The 14,237-nt window shown below is 32.1% G+C and overlaps 1 protein-coding gene across 1 annotated transcript; it reads left to right on the forward strand.

Moving 5' to 3' along the window:
- Positions 1-4,786: 4,786 nt before the first annotated feature.
- Positions 4,787-8,407, forward strand: LOC111695034 (serine/threonine-protein kinase pim-3). The gene is made up of 2 exons (XM_023464176.1): positions 4,787-5,538; positions 6,581-8,407. Exons 1-2 carry the CDS (start codon positions 4,929-4,931, stop codon positions 6,916-6,918), a joined length of 948 nt encoding a protein of 315 aa, XP_023319944.1. The 5' UTR covers positions 4,787-4,928; the 3' UTR covers positions 6,919-8,407.
- The last annotated feature ends 5,830 nt before the right edge of the window (positions 8,408-14,237 follow it).

The raw sequence follows: 14,237 nt of genomic DNA on the forward strand, positions 1-14,237 counted from the left end.
AAAAATGTTGATTAGGGGTCAAAACGTTTGTGCAAAATTATGCTAATCAGCCATGGTAGCTTTTTATTTATAGAAGTAATGCTTGTTCTATCTTTTTCAATTATTAAAAAATGATAACTGCTTGATTGACAGCACTATAGAACGCCTGCTAAAATAACTTTACAACAACAACGCCTGCTAAAATAACTTTAAAATAATTGTATCCATTTTTTTATAAAAAAAACTTTAACGTTGTCAGATCGATCAAACAATATATTCTTATTTGCACAATTATTTTTGCATAGTTTTTATACAGTCTTAAAATGTTCTTAACTGCACTAGACCTTTGCATCTTGCACCTGTATTCCATACTTGTTAAAAAGAAATATAAGTCCTTTAAATGAGTTCTAAACATAATTTATTTGGTTATTAAAACCAATTATAAAAGTTATCTTCTTGAAATCTGTTTTCTAACTAACTGACTTACACTTTAAATATAGATTTAAAAATATAAGAAGAAAAGAAGAATGACAACAACTACAAAACACCTTAATCAATAACAAAAAGGGACAAGAAAACAAACAAGCACAAGTTGACCAGGAAGAGCAAGAAGAAAATAAAAGCAAGTAAAGAAAGAACAGCTAGCTAAAGAAGATTAGAAAGAACAAGAGGAACGGGAAGATTAAATTTAAATAAGAAAATCATTTTAATAATCAAAAAAATTTTAATTTTAAGAAAAAATTTAAAAAGTAAAAATTGAGTAGAATAATGACAACAGTAAGAAGAAAGGAAAAGAAAAATTGGCAAAAGAAAAAAAATGTATGAAAAGAAAAGTGATAGTCTACAAAAAGTTTTAATTTATTCGCATTAATTATAACATTTTTCCAAAAATATGATTCTCGGATATACGCCATAGACTCGACTCAAACATCATTCTAAGTTTAGATTAGAGATTTAAGTTTAAATAAACTAAAAATGCATCTCTCTTGTTATTTCTGTCTTTAGACGTAATAATTTTAGATGATAACCTCCAGTCGTCAGATATCTATAAATATAAAGTGATAATCTCTGATTGTTTGCATGTTTCTTTGTTTGTATGTCCGATCATAACTCATGACCCCTTGACCGATTTGCCTAAAATTTTGATTGGGAAACTCGGGAGAACCACGGGAATGTCTTACAGCTTGATTTTGAGATTCTAAATTGAGTGGGTCGACTTTTATAGGGAAAGATAGCTAAAATCGTAATTTAGGACCAAGCGCGGGAAAACGGCGGAAGTAACTATATGACTAAATATAAAAATATGAGAACCAAATATAACCAACCAAAAATCTAACCATTTCTTCGACCACAAATTGAACCATCTTTTCATGGGTTTTCTTGATATAATAACTAGATGTATATTTAAATTTGTGAGATTTAAATTCTAGGATTCGAGGTAGAATCATAAAATAAAAAGGTTTACAGATGTAAGAAATCTTTCCTATATATAAATATATAGCGTGCTAATTCTACGAAGGATGTTTTACAGAGATCAAACACAGGTCACGCCATTGATTCCATGGGGCAACTTTAGATTTTTTTTGTGGGGGGGGGGTCGAAGAAATGGACTTCTTGCCACAAACTCTGATTTTCTAATCTCTATATCTTTGCAACCCAACATCTCGCAGACCTTTGATATTTCAAACTATAAATTATAAGTTAGAAATACCAAAATTTGCAAAAGTTGCAACGATATTATAGGGATTGTAAATTTGAGTTTGTGCCAAAGACTGAGTGGGCAGGTAAAAATGTAAATACAATTTTTATCTATAGTTTATTCTTGAAATTAAAGCCAAAACACTTTTAATTTCAAAATTTTTGATAAAAGAGTAAACAATTTTATTTTATTTTCCTTGTTCTTGAACTATAAATTTTTGAACATTTTATTTTTGAACATTTTTTTCCTCTACAAATTTTTCTATTTGACATTAATCTAATTTTCTAATTCTTTATATTTTTCCTTACTTCCCTCTCCCTTTATTCAAGATCCACCTCAACCCTTCAAAATTTACGTAATTAGTAGGTTTGACTACTACCCCCCTCCCTCCCATAATGCCCCTGCACTGCCTTAATTTCATACATTTATTGTCTTGATTTTAAACATGTTTCCGGATACCTTATTCGTTTCCTTTTCTTTGCATTTATTCATCATTCATTCATTCTCTGTCTACAGTTTATCCATACTTTATTCATTCTTAATTTATTCATCCTTCACACATGCTTTACTTTTACTTTATTTCTTTATTCGTTCACTATTCACAGATTATTTTATTCAGTATTCATCAGGCGAGCAACTAAGGGGGGGGTGGGGTCATGCACCCCGAGGTATTTTTTTTAAACCAACACTTTTTAAATTACACTCACACATTCTTATTCAAATTGCCCAACCAGACTTAGCGTGCAACTAGGGGGGCATGGGGGCCAGGCCCTACTAGCCTGATTTAGGGGGGCATGCCCCCATTAGAAAGCTTGCAGGGGGGGCAAGAACTCTTTAATAAGGGTCCATATATAGTTCCAAAACAACTAATTTTCACGAAAATTTTTTAAGATATGCACCCCGAGGTTTTTTTTTGAAACCTTCACTTTTTAAATTACACTCACACATTCTTATTTAAATTGCACAACCAGACTTAAATTTGCTCCTTTCATCAACATTTGTAACCCTTGCTTTTTTTAGAATTCCACCAAATATTTTTAATTTGCACCTAAATTAAATTTTTTATCCCCAAATGTTTTATAAATAAAAAAATAAAAAAATAAAATTAATTCTTAGTTTAAAAAAGAGCCCTTTTATTTATTTTAAAAATGCCCTTAAATAAAAAAGCCCCCCAAAAACAAAGATTTAAGATTTCTTCCAACTAAAGAAATTTCCCCTAAAAAAAAAATTGCCCATGAAATATAGTTTAAGATTCTTCCCACACAAATTTGCCCCTGGAAAAGGGGGGGGGGGCAATAAAAAAATATTTGCATTACGCGCGAGGTTATTGCTCTTTGCCTTCCTAGCTGAATGTCTAGTTGCCCGCCTGGTATTCATTCTCTTTCTAAAGTTCATCATTACTTTCATTCGTTCCTTATTCATTCATCCTTCATCCTTTAAAAATTTAGAGGTCATTCATCCTTGGCAATTTATTCTTCTTACATTTAGTATTCAGAATTATTCATTTTTTCTTATGATTTTCATGTCTCTATTAATTGTTATGTATGTATACTTTTTTTTGGAATTCATCATTAACTTAATTTTTTCATTATTGCTATTTTTATTTGCACATCTTTCATTCATTCCTAGTCCTGAGCTGGGAACTTTAGAATTGGATACCTTTTATCCCGATCACTTAATCTGAATATCCATTGTGGGCACTTTTAATTTCTTGCTTAATCGACTCTTTTTGGATATAGTACAGACAAATCAAAAACCGGTTTTTCAAATCCCCCGTCTCTACATATAAATCTTATTTAACTGAGAGAACCCATTAAACGGCACGCAAGATTTCAAATTTCCCGGCTTCTGATACGCCCCTCTGATTTGTTGAATTTTATACACTTTTCAGTATATAAACACAAGATTAGGATAATATCAAGATTAAGAGAAAGCGAGGATCAGTCACAAATTGATCTTGATATCCACCATTCTAAAGTTCCCAGCTCTGATCTAATCCTTTGATTGCGCTTATCAGGCTATAAGCGATTTATTCTGTAAACAGATGATGATAAATAAAAATCTTAATGAAAGACTAGCGTAATATATCTTTTTTACGGCAAGTTTTTGTTGAATTGGATCAAATTACAAAGAGAAAATATTAATTATCTTACAAGCAAACATGTTTAACTGTTATTTGTATCCAACCCCTTTTCAACAATGTTCATTTAAACCACAAGTTTTTCCATCTATTAAGAATTTAAAATCTGTTTTTAGATATTTAATTTGCTTCTATAGATTTCGGAGATATCTTGGATCTGAAGAGTTTAAAGTAAATATCAACAAAATAGAATGATAAGTGTTAGCCGGTTAAAGTAATTTTATAAAGCATTATGTAACAAGTTTACTCACTTCTCTTTTCCTTTTTCTTGTTCTTATTTTTGTTCTCCTTGATCATCATCTTCTTCTTTTTATCGTTTCCTTCTACTTTTTCTTCTTTTTCTCTATCTTCACCTTTTCTCCAGATCGTCTCCTTCTTCTCCTCCTCCACCTGATTCACCTCCGACTTCACCTACTTCTCCTCCACCTCCTCCTCCTATGCCTGGAAGAGATATTTTAGTATCATACGTCTTAATTTCCAGACAGGTCAACGTGTGTTTGATAGATTTAAACGTAATTTAATAAATTAACCAAACTGCTTTTCCCCTCCCTAGACCCTAGCTCGCCTAGCAAGCATGATTAAGGTTGAGTCCGTGTCAATGAGAAATGTTTATACCCTACACCTCATTACTGATACTTTCCTATCTAACTATCTAACTATCAGACTGGAGATCTGTCAATCTATCTATCAATCTATCTGTAGTGTATCAGCCTACCTGTCAATCTGTTCACCCCCCCCCCCTGTATCCCCTATAATGCCTGGATATACCTAGTAGATCTTGGCTTTCTCAGCCCCGCGACTCTGTGTGTCCCACTCTGGAAATGGTGTCAGATTGATTCTACGGAGCTCTGCATTCCTTCTTCGAACCTTGTTTTGGAACTCTACGTAGTATTGAGCCGGGTGGAGATGGCAAAGAGTTTCGACCCCTGCCGTCTACTCTTAGAACGAGAATCCGCTTCAAAACATGACTTCAGTTTATTCCGGACTTTCGTCAATTGAGGACAAACGATATATCAAACTCATCCCAAGAGAAACATTCAAATTTTCATGGAGAGCCGCGTATGTTCTGTCCTTGTGATATAAAAACTGAGAAAGGTGTATACATAAACAATGTGTACCACCACAGAATCTGTAGTTAATAAAATACAGTTCGATTCATGCCATTCATGTGCTACTAAGTGTGTTAGAAAGAGAGACATGTCTCGAGCACCAAGAAGTTTTGAACGAGAGTACCGTGTAGGAGATGTGCTAGGAAAAGGGGGGTTTGGCAAGGTGTATGCCGGGGTCCGACGTGCTGATCTTCTCGGAGTCGCAATCAAGCACGTAGCTAAGAATAAAGTTACAGATTGGGCCATCGTTGGGGGCAGGAGAGTTCCCATGGAGTTAAAACTTTTACACTCCGTCCAGTCTGTTCCTAATGTGATTAGACTTTTGGATTTCTTTGAGCGGACCGACTCATTTATTTACGTGATGGAGCGACCTGCTAATAGTAAGGATCTGTTTGACTTCATCACCGAGAGAAAAGTTCTTGAAGAAGATTTGGCGAGGAACTTCTTTAGGCAGGTGCTTGAGACAGTTATAGCTTGCCACGATAAGGGAGTGATTCACCGAGACATCAAGGACGAGAATCTTATTGTTGATCTGACTACAGGCCAGCTTAAACTTATCGACTTTGGATCTGGGGCTATGCTGAAAGAAGATCCTTACACTGATTTTGATGGTAAGATTTTTTGAAATTATAAATAGGTATTTAAGGAATTATGAAAACTAAACTTGAAAGGAAATTATAGATTATTGATATCTTGTCCAACGTTATGGCGCCAGTTGTTCAGTGCATTATATAAATATTTAATGTCTGATGCAAAAAGCCAACGCTTGCGAAATAAACTTTGATTAACTTGTTCACTTTTAACTTTATTTAACATGACATGATATAAATAAAGATTAGTAAAAACAGAGAAATAATTACGTGGATTAATGGAATACCCCTTTAAAACATATCAGATAACAATCATGATTTAAAAGTTTTAAAAAAATATTTACCTTTTAATCAAAATCTTTCCTAAAAAATGGTAACTTTCTGTTTTCCAGAATTTTAATCTTCTTTTCTACATTTAATTTAACATTCCTGCAGCTCAGCTATTTTTCTATTTAATCTAGGCTTAATGCAATTTCTGCATGGATACAACAAATAGATTAAGTACATATCTTTTATACCTTTTTCAATTCTATTCTTACTAAGTACGTACTTATAAAGTATCCGGAAATTGTGCTGAACATTCTGGAACTTGGCTTTGCTTCATGCATGTTTTCTGCCTGATAGGTTGCGTGTGTGCAGAGATATCTGCGTAATAAGCTAGAGAAGGGAGGCAGGCCTTGAAACTATACTTCGGCCTTGTGGAGCCAAGCCATTCATTGCTTTATAATTCATTATTGTACTTACACCAGACCTACCTTTAATAGAGAAATGTTGAAATAAGTTTATGGAAAAGCAATGTTTACATCTAAAGATAAATCTACAGTTGCAAGCTGTTCATTCATTGCCTGTTGCTGCCTGTTTTTTCCCATGTCATGCTACACTAATTTGTGTAAATAAAACATATTTTAATTGAAATATAACTAGGCCAGCTCAGGCTTATATCTGGAGTAGAATTCAGGGCAATTTTTTTCTCTCATCGTACTACACTTGTCCCAGAAATAAGAGAAAGGTGTTCGTTCAGAAAGAAAAAATCTTTACATTTTTTAATATATAATTTTTTCAGGAACCCGCGTATACGCTCCTCCAGAATGGATAACTTGCTCCAGGTACCTTGGCAACCCTGCCACTGTCTGGTCCCTTGGTATCCTTCTCTTCGATATGGTCCAGGGAGATATCCCCTTCGAGAAGGACGAGCAGATCTGTGTAGCCAAGGTGGAGTTCAGACGAACCTCATCGTCCGGTGTTCAGGATCTAATTCGTCAGTGTCTTAGGATTCGTCCTCAGGATAGAATTGATCTAAGTGATATTCTTTCACATCCCTGGATGACAAATAGTCCGACCATATCAGATATTAGTCCGGAGACTATGATCCAAGAATCGTCCGGCCAATGTTCAGTGTAAGGACGAGTTTATGTAGAAATCAAGATTCTGTCATTGTCAAAGTATGTACATACACCAATCCGTGAAATAGCACTCTTAAAGAGTAAGTCCACGCCGTACTAAAACTGTACAGTGTGTCCCGAGTAAGTCCACGCCGTACTAAAACTGTACAGTGCGTCCCGAGTAAGTCCACGCCGTACTAAAACTGTACAGTGTGTCCCTAGAAAATCCCCGAGAATCCAGCTCACCAAATATGGGTCTGGAGTTTCATCATTTACAGCATAGTTTGATAATTCAACACAAGTGTTCCTCACCCGGAAAAGGGATGATAATCTGTCGGAAAATTTTCAATTTTCTATTTTTTCTAATTTTGCTACCAAGTCTGGAGAAACATATACCCGTGGAATAAAACACTGGAACGAATGGAGAAGAATTGTAAAAAGAACTAATCTTAAATAAGTTATATTTACTGTTAAAAGTTGTACTGTAACATGCGTGTTTATTAGTGGCTAAGCCAATTTTTAAATTGTACTTATTATTTTGTCATATTGTAACATCTATATTGAATTTTACGCTGTTTAACAGCGAATATGTGTATCTCTGTAGTAAAACTAAGCATACATTGTTAACACATTGATGTACGGTGTACCAAAAGTGTAATGATGTTTGCTGTAATGTACATTGTACACTCTGGTGTGCATTGTACATATTTTTAAACTGCAATGAATGTGAAAGCAAGCATTCTAAACATTCTGTTAAATTATGGCAGTACCGTGTGCTTTGCTGCACACAGTACACTGTAAACTGTACAATGAACAATGTTCAATCCGTACAGTGTACTCGGTGCATATTTTTTCTGCTGTACATTGTGCGGCAATAAATCTGGTTTCTAGTTCCCTAATATGTAATGTCAAAGATCTCACTCCTAGGTTTAGTTAATATTCACCATACAACAACAACAACAACAAATACATAAACAAACAAAAAACAAGAAAAGCGTCTATCCAAAAACAACCATTATATCGGTATTCAGAAATACATCATTTCATTATAATTTACTTTTAAGATAAATTTGGAATTAGCATATAGCCATTAACTAAAAAATTATAACTTTCTTTCTTCATTCATTTTTTCATGCCAAGACAACAGTTAGTTACCCTTTCTTTTGCGATCTTTTGCCTTTTTTACCCAGTTTAGATATATTTTGCTGTGCGAAATATTTTTTACTTGTTTTTTTTTTAAATTAAAAACTACGTTGATCGAAGTATGATTAGTTTAGATTTCTTTTTATTTTAAGAATACTTGATGTTCCTATAAATTTGACTCTAAAATGTGTACTTGCGTCCCTGAAAACGTCATTTTCTTACGTCTGAGTTGTAAATATTAGGTAGATAGATAAATAGATACATATTCTAGATTTTTATATAAAAATAACTTGCGACCTGACGTTATTAATTAGACTTACATTGATAATGATTATTTAGTTCCTTTCTACTTTATTGTGTTTTAGTTAATAAATATTAGATAAAAGTTAAATTACTTTATTTAAATCGCGAGTGAGAAAATCTTAAGATAAATTTCTGTCTGTCTGAATGTCTAAACCCAAGCAACCTTTTGAATGAACATAAAGAAATTTGTTGAATACAAAATAAATCAACAATGGGCAAAGAGCTAGTTAAGTTCTGAGAACAAAAATATAGGATTAAATATTTATGAATAAAAACTCGTTTTAATGGAAAAACTTTCCATCGGATTGTTAAAACCTCACGAAAATTTAAAAGATTAGCTCTCAGTTTCGCCTTGTTTAATGTTTAGACACTAATCAACACTTGCCTTTAAATTTTTGTTGGTTTTTAAAATGTAAATGCAATATGGAACAAGAAGAAATTGAACTGCATAGACTGAGTTCAGCAACTTCTTTATCACCCTGGTTAGCCTAAATAGACTACTTCTTAAATCATATTTGGTACAGTGAATGTACAAGAATGATAATCAACGGATTAAAATCTGTATTCGATTAGGCCTTTAAAAATTTTCGACTTTGATATTGTCCAGCACGGAGATCGTTATAAAAAAGTAAAACAGATCATATGATTTTATAAAGGGGGCTATGGGNGGGAGAGGGGAGGAAAGGGGAACCAGTACGTCTGGTCCATCTAAGACTGTTAAGTGTTCAACATCTGTTTCTAAAATATATAAAATGGGACAAAAACAAATTAAACTGATTTAAATACAAGACGCTAATGGCTCAATTAAATTTGACATATTTATAATAAATTCATAAAAAGGGTGTAAACGACCCCCCAAAAAATAAAATAAATTAAAAATTTCCAGCATAAAGTTTTTATCAGTTGAACATAACTTTCAAAAAATGACTTTTGTTCATGACTAAATTAAATTTGACATATTTACAATAAATTCAAAATAAATGATGTAAACGATCATCTACCGGACATCTCCAAAAATAAAGAAACTTTATGCGTGAAGTTTTGCAACCCAATACTGTAGAACTTAGATATGTTAAGCTATGAACTATGTTAGATCAGGTAACCTAAGTTTGAAATATCAAAGGGGTATACTATCAGGTTGCAAAGATATAGGGATTAGAAAATTGGAGTTTGTGGCTAAGACTTAAATCCTTTGACATGATAATAATAAATTCTTTTAAATGCTGCAAACGACCATCTACCGGCCACCCAAGAAAATAAAAAAATCAGATCTTTTGAAATTAAAAGTTCTACGATTCATTTAAAGATTTTGGAAAAAACATCTTTTGGGATCTAGAATGGCCTGAAGGATGATTTGCGTGATCAGAACTAACAAATATTGCGATAAAAAGTATCTACTCGTGATTATAATTATGATAGTAAATGCCACAACTTTTTTGGATTGTGAAACAATTTTTCTATTTGAAATATGAAAAGTTTAGTCGTATAAGGTTCTAAACATCCACCTTGGTTGTAAAATAATGATACAACGTAGAGTTTTCATATATTAAACATAATCTTATAAACAATTCATCTTGGCCTCCCCTCCACCCTCTTCATATTTTCTCATTAAGATATAGAACATGTAATCTATATCTGTAAGTCTAATTGTTTGTTTGGATGTCCAATACCACTTCACCCCAATTCACTTCCAATTTTGAAAAGGGAATTCAGTAAACCCATTGATATAGTCTAAGTTGAGTGAGTTGATTTGGATTATATGTATTTGTAGAAAAAACTAGCTGGGTTTCCATGCTAGTTTGTTGATGAAATGAATTGAACTTTAGCAGTTTTTGTCATTTAATTTTTTTTTTCAAAAAATAATTTTTTATTTAAAAAAATAATTTTATATTTCAAAAATAATTTTTTATTTCAAAAAATAATTTTTTATTTCAAAAAATAATTTTTTATTTCAAAAAATAATTTTTTATTTCAGAAAACAATTTTTGATTTGAGATGATGTAAAACATGAGGTTTGTCTAGTTTTAAATATTTATTTTTGCCTAAAATGCTGCTGGATAAAGTATCTCCCCTTTTGATTGCAAACCATTTTCATTTCCGGTTTTCCTCGCCCCTCAATACAGTTTTTAAGCCCTTTCTTAATGTAGTCAAAATTCGTAATATTTAAATTAGATTAAGGATATTTCTGTGTTTGAATCCAGCTTATAGATTTAGATTGAGGCAAGTGTTAAAGAGACTTGAATGTTAGGTTAAATTATTATTATTATAAATTATTTAACCAATTTGTTTAAAAAGCTCTGCTTTTCAACTGAACAACTTATTTTGTAAAGAAAAGAAAAATAATATTATGCAACTGAGAAGTAGAAAGTACGAATGTTTTTTGAATATTTAATAGAATCCCTCTTCCATCTCATTTTGATGTTAATTAAGAAAGAATTTCAGATGACGTCGCGTTTATTTGAAGAGTTTGACACATTTTAAATTAGAGAGAAGGAATAAAATGTTCAAAATGAAATTTAAAAACTATTTTAGATACCCCCTGTGACACTTCAAAGTATATACTATAGTTGTAAAACCTTCATAGCTTAAACTTTGAAAATCGATTTCGGCAAAATTCGAATCAATTTTCTGAATTATTAAAAAAAAGTGTCAAATCTCGAAATATTTTGATTGCAACGCAAATTGAAAGAGATGTAGGATGCTACCTGACTTTTAAAATTCAAAAGAAACAAATCTGGTATCGTAAAATGTTGACCCCGGCCGGTTGATTCAACCATTTTACGTTTGGATCAAAACTGTTTATAAACAAACAAACAAGGAAACCAAATTTACCGGATTTTCCAGGAATAACATTAAAAATCCAGCTTTAAAGACACCCTCAACCAAGCTTTCGGTGCTTTCTGCAGTAATTTGCAGTACACTGACCGAAGATATAGTAGAGTTTAGTGCAGGGTAAGAGAATTTTTTTTCGATGCCAATTTATTCAAGCATATATTTGGGATTTTCTGAAGTGTACGACATTGCACGTTAGATTTTGATGAAGACAAATTCGCATTTTAAAAAATATCGATTTTTGAAAAAAAATATTCAGCCAATTTAGTCCAAAAAAATGACTTTTTGCTTTGAAACAACATCAAAATACACCTAAGTATTGATTCAATGTCTTCTTCCTTTTCCAAAACTTTCTGGTTCTTACTGTATATATATAAATATTTAAAAATGTATAAAGTTTCAAGTTAGGAAGAGTGTGCAGGTTCTGGTAAGTAGAAGATGAATTTGGTCCAAACAGTTGGTTGTATCGTGACGTCAATATGATATCAGTGAAGAACGGAGGGATTAGAGCTGGTTGACGTCAATGGGAAATATGACCCGTTTATTCCTTAAAACAATACACAGATGTTGCATCTTTGGATTTTAGTTTATCTTAACTCTATGCATATGCATGATGCCGGGGGGAGGGGACATAAGTTAAAAAGTTATGGTCTGAGGCTGCTCAATTTGTTTTCTTTCTTTCAACTAAAATCTGTGCTGTTATATCCAAGGGTGTAATGCAAGGAAAGTTAATTGCGGTTGTGTATACTCTGTGTACATATTGAAACCAGTTCTCTCTGGGCGGAATTTGTAAACAATAATAGATGCCTCAGTGTTCGTTTAGTATCCGAGGAGGTTAAAAGCATTAAATTTTGATAATTTTGATAATTCACATAATAGTTCCTATGACCAGAATATTTCATTGATTTTTTTATGTTAAAGATGGATCCCATGTCAGGCTTCGACATCCGTCTTGTGTTTACATTTGCGCCCAGAAACAGTACACTGCAGTACAAAAGATGTGTACACTTCTAAAATAACTTTCCTTGCCTTACATCCTTGGTTATACCTACTTATTTATATTGATCTATAGATTGTTGAACTTTCTGCATGCCTTGTACATTTTAAAATAATAATTTATAAATAATAAATATTTTTCAATTTTTCCTGTTTTCATGTTGATTCCCAATAAAATAATTATTTGAGGCAAAAATTTAATATTTTGACTTTGGGCCATGAATTTTTTTTTGTGGTCGTGTGAGCAAATATATATATCAAGAACACATTTGATAAAGTTTAAAAATAGCTTTACTATCGATTTTTATAGTTATCAATTCTTATCTAAAAACATATTTATTACATGTTTTGGAAATTGATAACATGACTCCTTTATATACATTTTCCTCCTTCTGATACATTTTAATCTATAAGCAGATATGCTAACAATTCACCAATTTTTTAGGCCGAGTCATAACTTTTTATTTTGCCCTGGTCAAGAGGAATTAACAACTGTTCAAGTGTTAATTGGATACAGATAAAAAATAAAAAGATACAATTTGATTTTCGCAAATTTGTTTTTTAGTTCACAAATCTCCTTAAATCATTACTTATACTTTTATTTAATTATTCTTCAAATTTGGTAGTTAGTATTTGGTTGGATCCTTATGCAACAAAAAAGTGTAATTTTTCCACACATTAACGTTTTTTTTTGGAAATGTACACATATATTTTGGAAATGTAAACATATATTTTGGAAATGTACACATATATTTTGGAAATGTACACATATATTTTGGAAATGTACACATATATTTTGGAAATGTACACATATATTTTGACGCAGATTGAGAAATATTTTGAGAACTGCAATCTAATCTATTCACCAATAAAGGGTCAATTATAAAATAAATGGGATACTGCACAGTGACCCCGTAGACCCTTTATAGTTTTGAGAACTGCAATCTAATCTATTCACCAATAAAGGGTCAATTATAAAATAAATGCGATACTGCACAGTGACCCCGTAGACCCTTTATAGTTTTGAGAACTGCAATCTAATCTATTCACCAATAAAGGGTCAATGGTCAAATAAATGCGATACTGCACAGTGACCCCGTAGACCCTTTATAGTTTTGAGAACTGCAATCTAATCTATTTACCAATAAAGGGTCAATTATAAAATAAATGCGATACTGCACAGTGACCCCGTAGACCCTTTATAGTTTTAATTTTACGCGCGTGACAAAAAAAAATTTAATCGATTGCACATTAAAAGGTCTAAACTTTTTATTTCTCTAAATTCCTCTTTAAAAAAAATATATAATTTGACGTGACGCGCTATTGAGAAAAAATTCAATTAGAACGCCTCTATAATTGAGAAGGTTTTTTTTTGCGTGCGCACGAAAGTATAAGCATTTATTATTGCATACATACAACTCAGCTTAAAGGGACTGTAAACGTAATTTCAAGTGACCCTTCATGCAATTAAAGAGGGCATTGCCTGTTTAACAACGGTGCCGGTGCATTGTCTTATCAAATAGTAATTAGATATCCTTGGTTTAGTTTCTTTAAAATGTTTTTTTTTTCATTTGCGGTCAGACCCGTAACTATAGGAGAGGGGTGCACGGTGGCTTATTTTGCCTTTTAGTCTGCCTCCTCCTGAAACAAATAAAGCAAGCTTTAAATTATTCTTCTTTTTCATTAAAGTTTAGATAAATGTATGAATATTTGTTATCATTGTAATTGATAAATTGCAAAAGGAAAACATTCTCAATGTTAAGAATCGCTTTAATGACTTTAAACTTTAGATGTGAAAGATAATTGTCTTTTTTTTCCATAAATTATTTACCTAATTTTAATGATCTAATAGTACTAGAAGAACAAAGTTGAAATTTAGATTGGGATTTAAAACGATAGAGAACTAGTTCAATTTAACGTACGCAGTTCAACTGCTTCCTGGCATTTATTAATTCCTACCTAAGAACGTAAAAATCTTGAAATTATACTGTTTGATCAATACCCTTTTTTTATTATACATCCAAAATTTAAGAAATTAACATTGATTTTGATTTTTTTCTTTTA

This window comes from Eurytemora carolleeae, unplaced genomic scaffold (assembly GCF_000591075.1).
Source record: "Eurytemora carolleeae unplaced genomic scaffold, Eaff_2.0 scaffold125, whole genome shotgun sequence".
NCBI lineage: Eukaryota > Metazoa > Arthropoda > Copepoda > Calanoida > Temoridae > Eurytemora > Eurytemora carolleeae.